General features: G+C 40.7%; 1 protein-coding gene across 1 annotated transcript in view; it reads left to right on the top strand.

Moving 5' to 3' along the window:
* Window positions 1-18062, top strand: part of ANKRD31 (ankyrin repeat domain 31) — a 112406-nt gene that overhangs the window by 62575 nt on the left and 31769 nt on the right. The window contains exons 17-21 of the mRNA XM_073346095.1: window positions 885-1012; window positions 3336-3478; window positions 7287-7439; window positions 9437-9524; window positions 15343-15439. Coding sequence (XP_073202196.1) covers window positions 885-1012; window positions 3336-3478; window positions 7287-7439; window positions 9437-9524; window positions 15343-15439 — 609 coding nt within the window. The remainder of the gene's footprint in view (window positions 1-884; window positions 1013-3335; window positions 3479-7286; window positions 7440-9436; window positions 9525-15342; window positions 15440-18062) is intronic.

The following is an 18062-nucleotide window of genomic DNA, read 5'->3' on the forward strand; positions in this document are numbered from 1 at the left end:
ACCCTTAGTTCTCCCCTTTTTTATGTTTATCTCCAGCTGGGGTTCAGGTGACAGGCAAACTGTTTACACAGAAACTCCCCCACTGTGTTTTTGCCAATATGTAAAGTCCTGGCTCACACCCTTTTTCCTGCCAAGGAATGGTCATTTAATTAGGCGATTGTCCAATTGATTATGCTGATACCTGGCTGGGGATGCTACTGTGTCTTTGTCGCTGAAAAGTTTGGGCCTGCCTATCTAACTCTGAAACATGTTACAGCAATGTTCTGCAGTAGAAAATTAAAACTTTACATACAATGTTAATACACATACTTTACCAGGACAATGTTCAGCAGATTATCATAGTCTTGTAAAAGTGGTGAACATAATAGTATAGACCATCACACAGTGTTATCAGGAGAAACTGTCAGTTGCTCCTCCTCTCAGTACCTAACCCTATGCAGCTTCCTCCCATTTCTGTCTAGAGGAGATGAAGTCCCAGCAAGTAGTAATATCTTCTGAAGTCATTCCTGGTAACTGAGAAGAAGTCTGTGAAGAAATATGCTGACCTTCTTGTTGCTATACCACGTAGTTGTGCTGAATAACTATGTAATCGTCTCCCTCCATCTTTACCCAGTTGCATCCTTATTGCAAGTTGTCTGGTAGTGGATTGTAAACTCTTTGGACCACAATCCAGGTGTACTCGATCTGTATTATATTTTTGGTGCTGTCAAGTAATAATAATTAAGACAATAGAATTGCATAGAGGTATGCTGTTTGAAGTGAGATCAGAAGCTTGGCCCAGTTTTCTAATGAGAAATTGTGGTGTTCAATATGTCTTTAGAATCTTCACTATCAAGCAAAGAAGAGGTAGCAGCTGTATCTGCTCAGTCTACCTATATTATAAGAGCTGGGATAAAAAAAAGAAATGCCAAAGGGGAAAGTCGCCTGCACCTGGCTGCTAAAAAAGGAGATTTATCTTTAGTGAAAACTCTTATAGCATCTGGACTATGTGTAAATCTAAAGGATAATGCAGGTTTGGATGTTTTAAAATTACTTCTTTGGTGATCCTCTAGTGATTCAGTTTGATGGCAATTAAGAAACTCAACTTTTTTTTTAAACTCTTGAAAGAATGTAACCAAGATGTTTTAGAAAATAACTTATTGGTACCTACTTTATTGAACAAGGTTAGTTAGAAAGATTACTTTGTTATGTCATTGTTATCTTTGAATTTGTATTTGCAGTCTTTCAAATGATACATATGAATCTTTTGACAATAATGTGCAGTATATTGACCAGTGCATCAGACAATTGTGTATATATATTTATATACACACTTGTATGAATGTGTGTGTGGATGCATATACACCCAGATCACATACTGTGGTGTAATCTGTGGTGGGTACCCCTCAGGGTGCCACCTGGAACTGGGGTACCACTGAGCCCTCTGATTCAGCGGCCTGGGCTCTCTCTCACACTGTGCTGCTGTGACAAGCTGCAGACCCACTCCCAGTCCTACACTGCCACCAGCACTCACACAGGTAGGGACATGCCAAGGTGCAGTTACATGCAGGCTCTCTGACCAGCCACTCTATGAACCAACAATAGAGAGACTACAGCCAAGCTTACCCCCAGCCCCCAGGCATGCACCACCCCACTGGAGTATAAACCCAAAATTATACCGTCTTGCGCCGCACAGTATACTGTACAGCGTAAACTCATAGAGTTCACACACACACACACCTCCCGATGTGGAGAAGAAATGGAACAGTCCCTGCCCCTTGAGCTAAGATTCCCAAACACTTCACTCCAAACCTACTGGTTTAGATTAAAACATAAAATAAATTCATTAACTACAAAATGATAGATTTTAAGTGATTATAAGTGATAGCAAACAGATCAAAGCAGATTACCTAGTAAATAAACAAAATCTCAAACTAAGCTTAACATACTAGAAGGATAGGATTCGAATTAACAATCTCACCCTGACTGTTGATACAAGCAGGCTTGCAGATTCTTAAGGCACAAGCTGCATTTGCTTTGCAATTTGGGTTTCCCAGGGTTCCATACGCAAGCTAGAAATCCCTTTAGCCTGGGTCCAGCTCTTCCTCCAGTTCAGTCTTTGTTCCTCAGGTGTTTTCAGGAGTCCTCTTGTATGGGGAATGAACAACAGACAATGTCACTCCCTGCCTTATATAGCTTTAGCATACGGCTGGAACCCTTTGTCCCAAATTCAGTTTGTGGAAAAACACTGGTATCCAAGATGGAATTCCGTGTCATGTGGCTGAGTCATAGCAGCCATTACTTACAGGCTGTCTGGAGTGTTCTCAGGAAGACTCACCAGGTGGTGGATAAGCTTCTCCTAAGTTTTTCCTAATGGCCCATTACCTTGAATAGGCCCTTCACAGTCGGCTATCTAGACTGGAAGCATTTTTGCCTTGTGGGTGTCACCCAGGTGTGACTACATGTGAAATACAGATACATAGTCAATATTCAGAACTTCAGATACAAAAATGATACAAAAATGACACATGCATATAAATAGGATAATCGTATTCAGCAAATCATAACTTTTCCAATGATACCTTATATGACCTATTTTGTACAAAATACATTACAATTATGCCATAATCATCTCATAATAATATTACTAGGATGAATATGGAGTGTAGTGTCACAACATCCATGTAATAAATTGCTTAGGTATGTGATAAATTGTGGACACGTGATGCACATTTATCACGTACCTCCCCTTCACTTTGCCCACTTGGCTTGTGAATGCAGTGGCGTTACTCATAAGTAAAGTTATCCACATGCATAAATGCAGAATCAAGTTCTCAACCTTTGAGCCACTTCAGGCAGTTCCATTTTTAAAAAAATTAAATTACAAGGTAGACGTTTCCTTCTTTTCCTCCTAAATGTAGAATTTCCTCCTAAATTACACAAGCCTTAGCCCCAGGGATGGCTAGTAATCCATTCTGGATCCAGGGCTGGTTTAAAGTTTGATATCACATGATGCCACCAGTGCTAGAAATTGGATTGTCAGTATTTATGCTTTTGATTTCTGATATTTCTAATCTGCAGTTTCTATGCTATTATTATTTCTGATAATATGATTTAAAAAGCAAATAGCACATTTCTTTAGCCAGTATTGGAATAAATTTATCTTTGAAGTCAACTGAGTTACAACAGGGAAAAATTGCCCCAGTGTTTCAGGGCAATTCTTTGTTTCAGATTTATTATAAACAAAGAAGTCTGACAGTTACTGGACTGAATACAAAAAAGTGTATAATTGTCTGTGACCGGTGTGGGTTTTAGACATCAGAATCAGAATCTAAATTTTGATCTGGTTTTACTAGGCTGGACAGCAATTCATGAAGCTTCCAACAGGGGATTTACAGAGGTGATCTTAGAGTTACTAAAAGCTGGTGCTGATGTTAATAGCAAAAGCCTGGATGGGACTTTACCAATACATGATGCAGTTTCTGGCAATTATTTCAAGGTACGATTCTACTCACATTACCATGCCTGGGCCTGATTTTCAATTATGGGCATACAAATACCACAATTTGCGCATGCAAATGAAAATGATGGTTTAAATAACTGAATCCAAAATTATTAATAGAATACATATGTAGATTTGCATTAAAAATAAATAAAAACCTAATTTTTTAACCCGTCAAAATTGAAGTCTGCCTGACTAACCTAATTGCCTTCTATGATGAGAAAACTGGCTCTGTGGATGAGGGGAAAGCAGTGGATGTGTTATTCCTTGACTTTAGTGAAGCTTTTGATACAGTCTCCCACAGTATTCTTGCTAGCAAGTTAGAGATGTATGCGCTGGTTGAATGGACTATAAGGTGGATAGAAAGCTGGCTAGATCATCGGGCTCAACGGGTAGTGATCAATGGCTCCATATCTAGTTGGCAGCTGTATCAAGCAGAGTGCCCCAAGGGTCGGTCTTGGGCCAGTTTTGTTCAATATCTTCATTAATGATCTGGAGGATGGCATGGATTGCACCCTCAGCAAGTTTGCCGATGACACTAAACTGTGAGGAGTGGTAGATACGCTGGAGGGTCAGGATAGGATACAGAGGGCCCTAGACAAATTAGAGGGCCAAAAGAAATCTGATGAGGTTCAACAAGGACAATTGCAGTCCTGCACTTAGGACGAAAGAATCCCGTGCACTGCTACAGACTAGGGACCAAGTGGCCAGGCAGCAGTTCTGCAGAAAAGGACCTAGGGGTGACAGTGGACAAGAAGCTGGATATGAGTCAACAGTGTGCCCTTGTTGCCAAGAAGGCTAATGACATTTTGGGTCGTATAAGTAGGAGCATTGCCAGCAGATTGAGGGACGTGATCATTCCCCTATATTCAGCACTGGTGAGGCCTCATCTGGAGTACTGTGTCCAGTTTTGGGCTCCACACTACAAGAAGGATGTGAAATAATTGGAAAGCATCCAGTGGAGGGCAACAAAAATGATTAGGGGACTGGACTTATAAGGAGAGGCTGAGGGAACTGGGATTGTTTAGTCTGCAGAAGAGAAGAATGAGGGGGGATTTGATAGCTGCTCTCAACTACCTGAAAGGGGGTTCCAAAGAGGATGGATCTAGACTGTTCTCAGTGATATCAGATGATAGAACAAGAAGTAATGGTCTCAAGTTGCAGTGGGGGAGGTTTAGGTTGAATATTAGGAAAAACTTTTTCACTAGGAGGATGGTGAAGCACTGGAGTGGGTTACCTAGGGAGGTGGTGGAATCTCCTTCCTTAGAGGTTTTTAAGGTCAGGCTTGACAAAGCCCAGGCTGGGATGATTTAGTTGGGGATTAGGTCCTGCTTTGAGCAGAGAGTTGGATTAGGTGACCTCCTGAGGTCCCTTCCAACCTTGATATTCTATGATTCTGTGAAGTCCAGCATTGTGTCTCTTCTGCAACAAACAATGACAATATGAACATCTAAATCAGAGCATGTAGCTGTATTTCTTCTGCTACTTTATGTACTGTTGATGTTAATTGTAAGAACCAAATTCTGCTTTGGGATGTGCATGTATAACTCTCATTGAAATATTGGGAATTGAACATACATATCAGAGGACAGAATTTTGTCGTAAGAAGATACAGAACCCTGTAGGCCTGAAATGCAGGTCTTTGCCAGTAAGTAAAGAAATAAGTGATTTTTAAATAATGCGGGTCACATATTTAAAGGAATTCATGTGCCTAACTCCACTGATTTCAAGGGGAGGTAAGTGCCTAAATACCTTTAAATTCCTTTCAAAATCAGATGGTGGGCCTGATTTTGCTCTCACAATGGGGTAAGTGAGGAGTAGCTCCACTGAAGTTAATGAGGTTATATCAGGTTAAAACAGATGTAAGTGAACAAAGAGTCAAACCCAGTGTTTTTAAAATGCATTCATTTTTAATTTTGACATCTCCATTTTTTTGTGTTAATGATTTTGGATCATAAACAGTTTGTTAAAAAGTGTTTCAATTAATCTTTGAAGAAATATGTCTTAATTGCAGTTTTGTTGTAAGAATTAATGTGAGATTGTGCCAGCTTCTCGTCAATGTCAAGAGAAAGTTGAAAACATATTAGGAATACTTACCAGCTGGAAGGGAGAGAGATGCATCAAGCTGAAGCCACCTTCCAGTTAGCCAATTGCCCTGGTCTACACTATAGAATTACTTCGGTATAACTGTGTTGCTCAGGGGTGTGAATAATCAACACCCATGACTGACGTAGTTATACTGACCTAAATGCTAGCGTAGACATGGAGATGAAGTTATTAAGCTGATAGGAGAGCTCTCTCCTGTCGGTTTAAAGCGTCTTCACCAGAAGCACTAAGTGGTGCAGCTGCACCAATGCAAGTTTCTAGTCTAGATCTGCCCTTAATGGTAGTAGCTGGTTGTACTTGCAAAATGTAAAGCACCAGCTACCAGAAAAGAATGCTGGGAGAGGTTCCCATAAAAAGGAGACCCTACCTTGAGAAGTTTAGCTTATGGCCAGGTGGTTTCTGTTTCTTGACACCCTCACATTTCAGCAAAGAAATGTACTAACAAGGTAGTAAGAGAAAATTGTTATTACAAATAAACAAAGTACCTTATTTTTTCTTCCTAAATGAAAAGCTGTGGGAGGACGAGAGATACTCAGAACTTTCCAGCAATTTTACAGGTCCAGAGTTTCTAAGGTAGGATGCAATCAGGGAGGAAGAGAGAGGATCAGAGGTTTGCTTGCCAGGAGAGCAACTCATGGATGACTTGATCCTTTAGGGGGAATCTGAGGTATCTGAGAAGGACCAGAGCATCTGCACTGAGGTTCATACCTTCTGCAGTTGCCCTGGGGCATTCCATCCCCCATAGCAACATATTTCCCTTTTAACGCTCACTTCACCTCCATGTGAGATAGTTTGAAGGTCCAAAATAGTTGTCTTTGTAAGTTAGTGATGACAGTATTAATCTAAATGAGAATATTCCTGTGTATTTGCCATGGAAGGGTGCCATATAGAGGACACTTAAAAGTCCATGCTGTTTTGCATAGGGACTTCCATTAAGTTAAAGCTGGGTAGATGATGCCAGATTGGTTCAAACATACACACCCTTCCTCCAATTAGTCAAAAGAGCAGGTTTTCCATCTCTTTCATCTTCTCTGTGACAGAAAATAAAAATGAAGGAGATGATTCCACTGGCATGAATGGTGGAGCAGGAAGATTCAGGCAGGGAAATAAGAGTCGTAAATCTGAAAATTTTTAGCAGGTAAGGCCTACATGTGCAAACACATACAGCTTAGCTTTAAATACTTAAATAGTCCCATTAACTTCAATGGGACTAGTCATGTATTTAAAATTAGGCATGTGAATAAGTGTTTGTAGAATTGGGGCCGAAGTCACCATCACATACCACTGAGAAACAAAAGTCCACTTATTTTCTGTATCTTGTTTATATTTATCCAAAATGGTTATTTGACATTTACCAGATTCTGTTAATTTGGAACTGATGTATGATGTTCTGTAGCAACATGGGAATGTGTTGCATACAGTAACACTATGAAGATGACAAACTAAACAAGCAATTATGAATTGGTCATATATGTAATAAACAAATTAAAAGTATAAGACATAGAACTAAGTAAATAAATGCCAAAGATACTTGCAAGCTAAATTGCTGTATCTCTCCCCCTCTGTTCATATGTTTCTTTGTCCTGTTAAAGTGTTAACTCATCAGAACAGGAACTGTGTCATCTTATTTGTCTGCACAGCATTTAGCACATTTTAGGGGCTACTACGATGATAATAATAATTAAGAACTATATTGTAGGCAGTCAATATTCTGTTACATCATGGAGCAAACCCTAATGAGAAGGACAAGTATGGGAAAAATGCTTTGGATGAAGCATGCAATGATAAAATGAAGGAATTGCTTAAGTCTTATGGTGCTACTGAGAGTGAAGTTGCTTATGAAACAACGGAGGTTACTGGTACGTTAGCTATTTCATAATGTTAATCACAGATTTACATCCTCGTCTCAAACATGCTGCAAGTTTGCTTTATTGTTTTCATGTCAGGGACAGGCATTTTCTAGTAGTAGTATATCCTTGATGGGTTTCAGAGTAGCAGCCGTGTTAGTCTGTATTCGCAAAAAGAAAAGGAGGACTTGTGGCACCTTAGAGACTAACCAATTTATTAGAGCATAAGCTTTCGTGAGCTAGCCGTAGCTCACGAAAGCTTATGCTCTAATAAATTGGTTAGTCTCTAAGGTGCCACAAGTCCTCCTTTTCTTTTTATATCCTTGATGGTTATTTATCTATATCGTTAAGACAGTAGAATGTATGGCACAAATTCTTTCCTGGTCAAGTCAGTGGGGTTATAAAAAGGATGTATTTGGTCCCTTAAATTTTGTTGGTTTTCTGTATTTCCCTCACATAAACCTTGTCGTTTTTGCATTCAGTATTGGAATAATGTTTTAGTGGGTCTTAGACTTAAGTACAGTCTCCGGAACAGTATTGGACTAATTTGATTTGATCTCATCTGCATATACAATTTTTTATTTATATCATGGTCGGCTTTTTACTCTTGGTAATTTGTACAATTGGCGTCTATTCTATTCTATTGGTTTTATACATATATTTCCATCATTATTTTAAAATTATGTTTGTTTTCTTAATTGTGGGGGGAAAAGATATAGGTCCTTCTAGGTCAAGAAGACCAACTCATACTTGTTATGATTGCTGTAAAAAGGCTGATGTTCCATTGGTTTTGCACCATGATATGACCAGAGAAAAATGTGGCACAGTAAGTATAGATGTTGAGTTTTTTAAAGATTGCTTTACAGTGCAGGACATTTCTGTTCTGTACATGGTCATCCATTGATTGAATAATGTAATTACACCATGTGGTTAGATAAAGTAATAATCCCTGAAGTGGATGCTGAGAGCAGCAGCATGTTATGAAGCTAAGCATGAAGAAAGTAAAGATAAATTCAGTTTGTGCAATCTATCTCCATCTGTTTCTGTTCATGATTTCTGTGCATCTATACTTCCTGTACAATTAGCAGGCTACATTCATATTCATATTGTTCATATGGATGGAAAATGCCAGGATCCATGAAGTCTCTCACCAGCATTTCCAAAGTGGCCCTTTTGAGAAGCAATGACTTGGCAATCAAGTTAATTGGAGAGAGATGAAAGGTTATTTTGGTTTAAAACAAAGCTGGAATATTTGAACATTGGCCCTGCGAAAGTAAAACTCTCATTGATACATATGAGTCTGTGGCACCTTAAATCACAGCACTAGAGGTGATGGAAATGCCTTTTTTAAACTATTTATACCTAGAGCCCCATGCATTCCATTGCTGAAAACACCCATATTGTGCTGCAGAAACAAAACGTTCATTAAAAAAAAGTTCTATCCCATATGGTTGCACAGGAAACCTTGAAAACATTAACCAAATGTAAACCGGTGCAGTGTTCTGTTCCCAAATCTGCAAAAAAGCCTGGAAAATGGTTCTAAATATCAACGTTAATTATTCCACTGCTGATCATTTTAACAGACGCGCTCAGCTAATGTGCTTATCTCAACTGCCTCCCTCTTTTCTACAAGTGCCAGAAACCCCAGCTGTCCTTTTCCCGGCTGTCAAAATCTTCAGCTTTGCCCTTCTGCGTCGCAGTTAGGCTTCTCAATACAAAAATCTTTGGCATAACAAAAGTGTAAAATGTGGAGAAAGATCAGATAGAGTGAATTTAATATCAAAATAAACCACATGGGCTGCTGTACTAGTTTCATACTGATTCATTTTCATATTTAATTATAAACCTATGTTTTCTTTATTTAAATGAATCAACCATGCCAGTATACTGTGGAAGTCAGGAATATTGCCATAAAATTTAGGTTCAGTTTGCTTAGGTTCAGTATACAAAACCTTGTCTATACCTCTGTAACAATAAAGTTAACAATGTTTGTATTTGATAGCATGAGTCCATCATTGCCACATTACAAGATATAGAAAAGAAGCAGGAAAAACTGTCACTGTTTGAAGTAAGAAACCCAAAAGATGAAGGTAGATGTGAATTCAAGTTCAATTTTCATTATTGCTCTAATGTATGCAATCATTACTCTAGTGTATTGCAAAGTAATATACTTTCATACATCCTTCTGGAAAATACAATTTGAGAGTACGGTTCTAGGATAGTACTTAATTCAAGACTTTTAAAGTAGGGGGGTCTCAACTTTTGGTATACATACCTTTCAGGGTACTTTCAGTCATATCTGCAATATACCAGATGATAAAAAAGTGAAACAAGCTATTTGGAGGTATGGAAATATTACCTTTTCAGTTTGAACAAATCAGGCTAGCCATAAAAAACATGAATATCTGAACAGCAACAAGAACAACAGCAAGCAATAGTCACACAGTGCTCAATAACTCAAGTCCAATATTATTGACAAGGATCTCTTATTCATGACTGGACATGGTTGTTTTGGAGCCTCTCCATAGGCAAGAAGAACTACGCATGTATATGCACAAATGAATGCAGCATTTCATTCCAGTGCAATTATAGTTGTAGGGACCCAAAACATTTTATGGCAAAAAATAAAAAATGTGTTAGGGGAAATGATGGGGCAGATTCATAAGTGATGGCACTTGGAAGTGCCTTGGAAATTACCTTTGCCCTCTTGTGCCCAGGACTGATTAATTTCAAAAGAGGATACCTGATGGTGCAGACCTCCTACCACCTCAGGATTTCTACTGGTGCAGATCAGCTTTAGTTTGTTGCTGTAGATTCATAGGAACCAAGCTGGCAGATGCTCCTGAGGGAATGTACTTAAAAAGTGCATATCCTGGCCTCACTTGACATGTGGCCTTCCCAGCTGGTGCTGTCTATTTTTTGGGCAGATCTGACCCTCTGTGATCACTCTATTCCCCCCAAAAGGAAGTTATAGCTGTTTTCCAACATTGAAACCACTCCTAGTGTAATTTTCATAGCTGGGGCTCAGTGATTAGGTTTGCACTAGCGGACACCAGTGTAAACCCAAGATGAATATAGCCACATGTCTTGTAAACTAACTAAATTTGAGTCCTGCAAAGATCAACAGAGCCTCATTAAAAGAAATGTGAACTAGGGAAAACGTTCTTCTTGTTCATAGGGAAAAGGAATGAAAAAAAGACGCAGGTGATTGTATATAAAAGCTTTTCAATCATATCATCAGTCAGTTGCTCAGCAGTGTGGAATATCAGTCACACCCATGGAGCTTACAGCTGAATAAATAAATCAAAGCTGAGAATTACTGATCAAAATGGTTACATTTCCATGTGTTTGAATAACCAGACAGGCTCCTGTGTGATTGAAGCAGAGATCCACCCAGTTTCGTAAAACAGAAATAAGGAGTATCAGACTTTCTCTGGCTAAGGTCACAAGAGAAATGGATATGATGGTCTTTATTTAAGTCCCTTGTGACAAAACCACCTAATAATTTGGCACCTTTTAACATAAACTGAATTAGTTGCTTAGGAAGAAGCACAAGAATGATCAACAGTATAAAGGTGCATTGGGATTACTATGAAGATAAATTAGCAACACAGTTACATGCAGTATACCCAGCTCTTAGAAGTACTGTGATTTGTCACTTTAATAAACACAATATGTGCACATTTCCCTTATTTTGATAAATAAATATATGCAATGCTCAGTAAAATGAGAAAATCAGCTTTCTGAACACATTCTGTGAGTTGTGGGTTGTTTTTTTCATTCTGCAGTGTTCCATTTTCAGGTGTAATGGTTGATAGAAACAAAAATTGTGTATTTCCTGTTTACTAATGGGTTTGATGATATTTGGTTGTCATATCATCCCACTGGCATCCACAGGGACATGTTGGTGTGACGCTTCTCAGGGGTCCCTAGGGTTGTGAGGTATCTTGCTACCACCTGCCCTTAGCAGGAGCAAGCCTTGTCTGTGCCTGCCATGGGTCAACTCCATGGCTATGGGCAATAAAAGCACTCCCGACCAGGCCTCCTCAGAACACACTCTTTCTTTACTGGTTAGCGAAAGGCATATTCTAACCGCCTAGTCCTATGGATGTCCCCCTGGAGTGTTCAGCTGCTGATCATTGGACACTCACAGAATTACCAGACCTGCTGTTCCCAAAGGAAAAGTACACTGCACCTTACCAGTTTTACACCATAGTACATAGCTCCACTTAACACACTGTCCTTAGATTTGTCTATAGTGAAAGTAAGTATACGCTTATTTAACAAAGAGCAGAAATTAAAATGATAGGAAGCAGAAATATTGGAAACAAAGGATTACATATAAAATAAAATCATAACACACGTACCAGAGCCTAAACTTAATTAACAAGATACTACTTTGTCTAATTAAGTTTAGCTCACCCCAAAGTCTCTCCAGTGTTTTCAGCCAAGCTTGGCTGTAATATTTTTCGTGAAGCAAACATATGGTCATCTTACTTCCTAGATTGAAGACCTTCGGCATCTCCTTGCATTCTCCTGATACATCAGACTAATTCTTTCATCTTAGTCATAAACCAGACACCCTCCTGCTCTGTGTTCCTTTCTGTAGATTTTGTGATCACTTTTCAACTTCGTAGTGTTGATTAGCTGGTGATTCTGTATGCAAATAGACTTCTGTTGTAAGCTACACAATGGTCAGCCAGGGAGATAAATGTCTCTTATTCCTTGTCTGAACAGAACCTGTTTATCACTTTCTGGTGACCTGTCTTACATACCTCAAGAACAACGAGCAGTCCGGTGGCACCTTAAACACTAACAGATTTATTTGGGCATAAGCTTTTGAGGGTAAAAAACACACTTCTTCAGATGCATGAAGTGAAAATTACAGATGCAGGCATAAGTATACTGACACATAAGAAGGGAATTGTCTTACAAGTGGAGAACCAGTGTTGACAAGGCCAATTCAGTCAGGGTGGAGGTGGTCCATTCCCGATAATTGATGAGGAGGTGTCAATATACCAAGAGAGGGAAAATTGCTTTTGTAGTGAGCCAGCCACTCCCAGTCCCTATTCAAGCCCAAATTAATGGTGTTAAATTTGCAAATGAATTGTAGCTCTGCAGTTTCTCTTTGAAGTCTGTTTTTGAAGTTTTTTTGTTGAAGTATGGCTACTTTTAAATCTGTTGTAGAATGTCCAAGGAGATTGAAGTGTTCTCCTACTGGCTTTTGTATGTTACCATTCCTGATGTCTGATTTGTGTCCATTTATTCTTTTATGTGGAGACTGTCCGGTGTGGCCAATGTACATGGCAGAGGGGCATTGCTGGCACATGATGGCACATGTCACATTAGTAGACGTGCAGATGAATGAGCCCCTGATGGTGTGGCTCATGTGGTTGGGTCCTCTGCTGGTGTCACTAGAGTAGATATGGGGCAAAGTAGGCAACGGGGTTTGTTACAGGGATTGGTTCCTGGGTTAGTGTTTCTGTGGTGTGGTGTGTAGTTGCTGGTAAGTCTTTGCTTCATGTTGGGGGGCTGTCTGTAAACGAGGACTGGCTTGCCTCCCAAGGTCTGTGAGAGTGAGGGATCATTTTCCAGGATAGGTTGTAGATCATTGTTGATGTGCTGGAGAGGTTTTAGCTGGGGGCTGTACGTGATGGCCAGTGGTGTTCTGTTATTTTCCTTGTTGGGCCTGTCCTGAAGTAGGTGACTTCTGGGTACCCATTTCGCTCTGTCATTCTGTTTCCTCACTTTCCCAGGTGGGTATTGTAGTTTTAAGAATGCTTGATAAAGATCTTGTAGGTGTTTGTCTCTGTCTGAGGGATTGGAGCAAATTTGATTGTATCTTAGGGCTTGGCTGTAGACAATGGATCGTGTGATATGTCCTGGATGGAAGCTGGAGGCATGTAGGTAAGTATAGCAGTCAGTAGGTTTCTGGTATAGGGTGGTGTTTATGTGACCATCACTTACTTGCACTGTAGTGTCCAGGAAGTGGAACTCTTTTGTGGACTGGTCCAGGCTGAGGTTGGTCTCAAGTTGCAGTGGGGGAGGTTTAGGTTGGATATTAGGAAAAACTTTTTCACTAGGAGGGTGGTGAAACACTGGAATGCATTATCTAGGGAGGTGGTAGAATCTCCTTCCTTAGAAGTTTTTAAGGTCAGGCTTGACAAAGCCCTGGCTGGGATGATTTAATTGGAGATTGGTCCTGCTTTTGAGCAGGGGGTTGGACTAGATGATCTCCCGAGGTCCCTTCCAACCCTGATATTCTATGATTCTATGATGGTGGGGTGGAAATGGTTGAAATCCTGGTGGAATTCTTCAAGAGCCTCTTTCCTGTGGGTCCATATGATGAAGATGTCATCAGTGTAGCGCAAGTAGAGGAGGGGCGCTAGGGGACGAGAGCTGAGGAAGCGTTTTTTTAAGTCAGCCATAAAAATGTTGGCATACTGTGGGACCATGCAGGTACCTATAGCAGTGCCGCTGACTTGAAGGTATACATTGTCCCCAAATGTGAAATAGTTATGGGTGAGGACAAAGTCACAAAGCTCAGCCACCAGGTGTGCCGTGGCCTCATCAGGGATACTGTTCCTGACAGCTTATAGTCTGTCCTATTGTGGAATATTGGTGTAAAGAGCTTCTATATCCATGGTGGCCAGGATGGTGTTTTCAGGAATTGTAGTTTCCTCAGGAAGTCAGTGGTATCTCGAAGATGGCTAAGAGTGCTGGTAGCATAGGGTCTGAGGAGAGAGTCCAGATAACCAGATAATCCTGTTGTAAGAGTGCCAATGCCTGAGATGATGGGGCGTCCAGGGTTTCCAGGTTTATGGATCCTGGGTAGCAGATAGAATACCCCTGCTCGGGGCTCTTGGGGTGTGTCTGTGCAGATTTGTTCTTGTGCTTTTTCAGGGAGTTTCTTGAGCAAATGGTGTAGTTTCTTTTGGTACCCCTCAGTGGGATAAGAGGATAGTCGCCTATAGAATGTGGTGTTGGAGAGTTGCTTGGCAGCCTCCTGTTCATAATCCAACCTGTTCATTATGACTATAGCACCTCCTTTGCCAGTTCCTTTGATTATAATGTCAGAGTTGTTTCTAAAAAGAAAAGGAGTACTTGTGGCACCTTAGAGACTAACCAGTTTTGGATGGCATTGCGTTCTGTATGGCTGAGGTTATGGGGCATGCCTGTACACTCTGCCAGTTGGCACCTAGAGGTCCCTGGGTCATACACTGCACTTGTGATGTTGTTAAATCTGTGCCAGTTGAGACCTTTCAATTTTCTGTTGTATTATAGGCCAAAGAAAAGGGGGCATCTAATAGGACCATTTAAAAATTGTTCCTCCTTGTGATTCACAGAGGGATATAGCTAGCAAACTTAATCAATTTCTAATTTCTGTGATGTATGTTTTAATACAGTATGTGAAACTATTATACATTGATTCAGATGTCATATTTGGCTTGAAGAAATAAAATCCAGGCTATTCTCTAATATATAAAATATTCAATTTATCAAATTCTTGCTTCTATAGTCTTAATGGGCCTGGTCCTCAGCTAGTGTATGTCAGCATAATTCCATTGATTTCAAAGGACCTCAAAAAGATTTAATTGCCCATCAGCCAAAAGAGTGCGCTTTAACCTACACAATTCCCTTATTACTGTGTGGGTGTGGCTACTGCAATTCCATACTTCCTAAAATTTGAGCTATTCAAATTTAAGTAGTTAAATATAACTTCCTGTGGAGAATTTAATCTTGAGTGCTTATAAAGCAATGACTCATAACGTAGATGATAGTATCACCTGTTGCCATAACAATATTTTCATTCTCCAGCCTTGTTTTTGCTGCCTCAACCATTGTAATGATCATAATTTCTGCCTCTCATTTTAATAATAATTTTGACTATGTTTAAATGCTGAACAGGACTGTATATTCATGGCCTATCACAGATACAAGACACTTTGAATGAAGTGCTTGCCAAACAGAAAGCAGAAAGGGATGTCCTAGCTAAAAAATACAGGTAAGTGGAATGTAAACTGTGGTTTTATTAAAGGTTTATTTTTTAAAAGCAACACAGATGGATCTTATTAGAAGGCCAGCAAGCAGTAACGTGAAGGCAAAACTGTGTGGTCCTAACTCAGTCTTTTATCAACTATAACTCCTATTGGCGTCAGTGAAAGTTTGTGCCTGAGTGAGAATTTCAGGATTTGGCTGACTCAAACATGTAAAATATTTGTGTAAACACATAATAAGAGATGTTTCCTGCCCCAAAGAGCAGTCTAAATAAAAAGGAAGATAAGGGTTGAGAGAAAGGGATATGACAGAAGATTAGAAACTGAGGCACAGAGATATTAGATTACTTTCCTATGGTCACAGGGGAAATCTGTGGCAGTGTCTGGGATTGTACCCACATCTCCTGAGTCCAATCCAAGCCCTTAACCCCTCTTCATTCCATAGATCATTCGGGCAGCGGGAATCATAAGCTGGGGGAGGCTGTGCCTCCCCAAACAGCCAGGCATGGCCCCACCCACACTCCTCCTCCAGAACCCCTCCTGCCATTTCCCCTGTCCCTGTGCCGTGGCCCTGGCTAGGACTGGGGCTGGGGCTGCACTGCCCAGCCCGCCCAGTGCTCCAAGGCCACGCCACCCGTCCGCCTAGTGCTCCGGGGCTGGGGGCTGTGGCCACACCACCTGCCCTCCCAGCGCTCCAGGGCTGGGGGTGCTAACCTGGGGGAGGGTGGCAACCATGCAGGGGGAGGGGCTGGGTTCCGTCAGGGGGCGTGGAAGGGGAGGAGCTGTGGGCTAGCCTCCCCCAGCCAGCAGTTCATGCACCTCCCATAAGAGATAATATATATATAGACACATAAGATAGGTCATTAAAAAAAGCGAGGCTTGTGGGGAGGGATAGCTCAGTGGTTTGAGCATTGGCCTGCTAAACCCACAGTTGTGAGTTCAATCCTTGAGGGGACCATTAGGTATCTGGGGCAAAAATTGGGGACTGGTCCTGCTTTGAGCAGGGGGTTGGACTAGATGACCTCCTGAGGTCCCTTCCAACTCTGATATTCTGATTCTAAGTGAAAAGGAGTTAACATTCCAAGATCATCCTTGTGAATAAACTAGGACTTGTTTATGTGAACTCTTAATTTGCGGTCAGTTGGAGTGTAAATCTATCTCACGTTAGCCTGCTGTGCATTAATTGTCCGTGTGAACCCTGCTGCCATGCGTTAAAAGTTCCATAGTGTGCTTTAATCTACTCCCATTTCACAGATCAAAGTGCACACATTTTTAGATTTACACCCTACCTTCCTGCAAAGTAAGTGTTCATATAGACAAATCCTCAGTAGTTAAAGAGACAAGTAATGACAGCATAACTGATTTGACATTTGCACAAGCCTATCAGACAATCTTTGAATGTTATTAGTGAAGCTGTGTTCTATAGCACTGAACTGATAAATATTTTTGAGGTGTTGCAAATGTGCTGTAACCAATATAGCTGCTATCTTTCAAGTGTAATGAACTGCATGCCAGCTTTACACTTCCATTTGATTATGTGAAAAGTAGTTAAAATGGGGCTCATTACTGTGCTTACTTTCAGGTCATTCGAATCTTCTTTTCATGGTGCTTTCTCTTAAGCCTTGTCTATACTGAAAAGTTTTGTTGCTTTAAAGTATAATTAAAACAGGGAAGAAAAAAATCAAAACAAACTCTCATATGGACACAGTAATATTGGTATAAAAGGGCTTACACTGATATAGCTTATTCTGATTCAGGAAATAGAATAAGCTATACTAATATAAGACCTGTTTATAATCTAGAGCTTTTCATGGTATCATTATTTCAGAAGAAAAAAATCACACACGCCCCAGCCTAGGGATTCCTTGTTGTTGGCATGAGCCCACTTGAATGAATTGTTTCGTCCCAGGACTCTAGCATGGAGGATGCCATTTTTTAGAGCAAAATGGTGTCCTGCACAAAGCATGACCTCACATGCATGGTATGTACTGCAAAATGCATGAGTATGTACATATAGTACATGTGAGGTCATGCTGTGCAAAGGATGCCATTTTGTAGAGGAAAAGAGGCAGCTGAGCACTGAGAACACCACGCTATGAACATAGCCTACAGTGTCTTTCCCCAAATAGGGGCCTGCAATACCTTTGCCCAAATGGTTTGACAGGAACCACACCTTTGGTTTCTGATGCATTCCCAAATCTGTGCTTCTGACCTGGCCAAGGTAACCTTGGTAATCAGCCTGCTGACAGGAGGCTGTGTTAGACTGGACCTCCGCTTTGGCTGGAAGGCCATACCCAGTGCTGTCAAACTGAGACACCTTTCTCCAATTTAAGTCAACCATCTTCGATGATCTGCACTGAGCTCAAATGCCTGAGGCCTCTCTGAGGGGACTCAGGCAGGGGCAAGGCATAGTGGCCTCCTATTCAGTGCACTTCCGCCACCTCACAGCAGATACAGAGTGGAACAAAGCAGCAGTATCAGTTCCAGTGGGGCTTGTGGGAAGAAATCAAAGATGAACTGGCCCAGATAGAGATGCCTAAGGGCCCAGATGCCTTGGTGGACCTTATCATCCACATAGATAATTGACTATAGGAATGAAGGGAGAAGAAAAGAAGTTAGCTGCAGCCCCAA

Source organism: Lepidochelys kempii, chromosome 5 (assembly GCF_965140265.1).
Source record: "Lepidochelys kempii isolate rLepKem1 chromosome 5, rLepKem1.hap2, whole genome shotgun sequence".
In the NCBI taxonomy this organism is placed as follows: Eukaryota; Metazoa; Chordata; order Testudines; family Cheloniidae; genus Lepidochelys; species Lepidochelys kempii.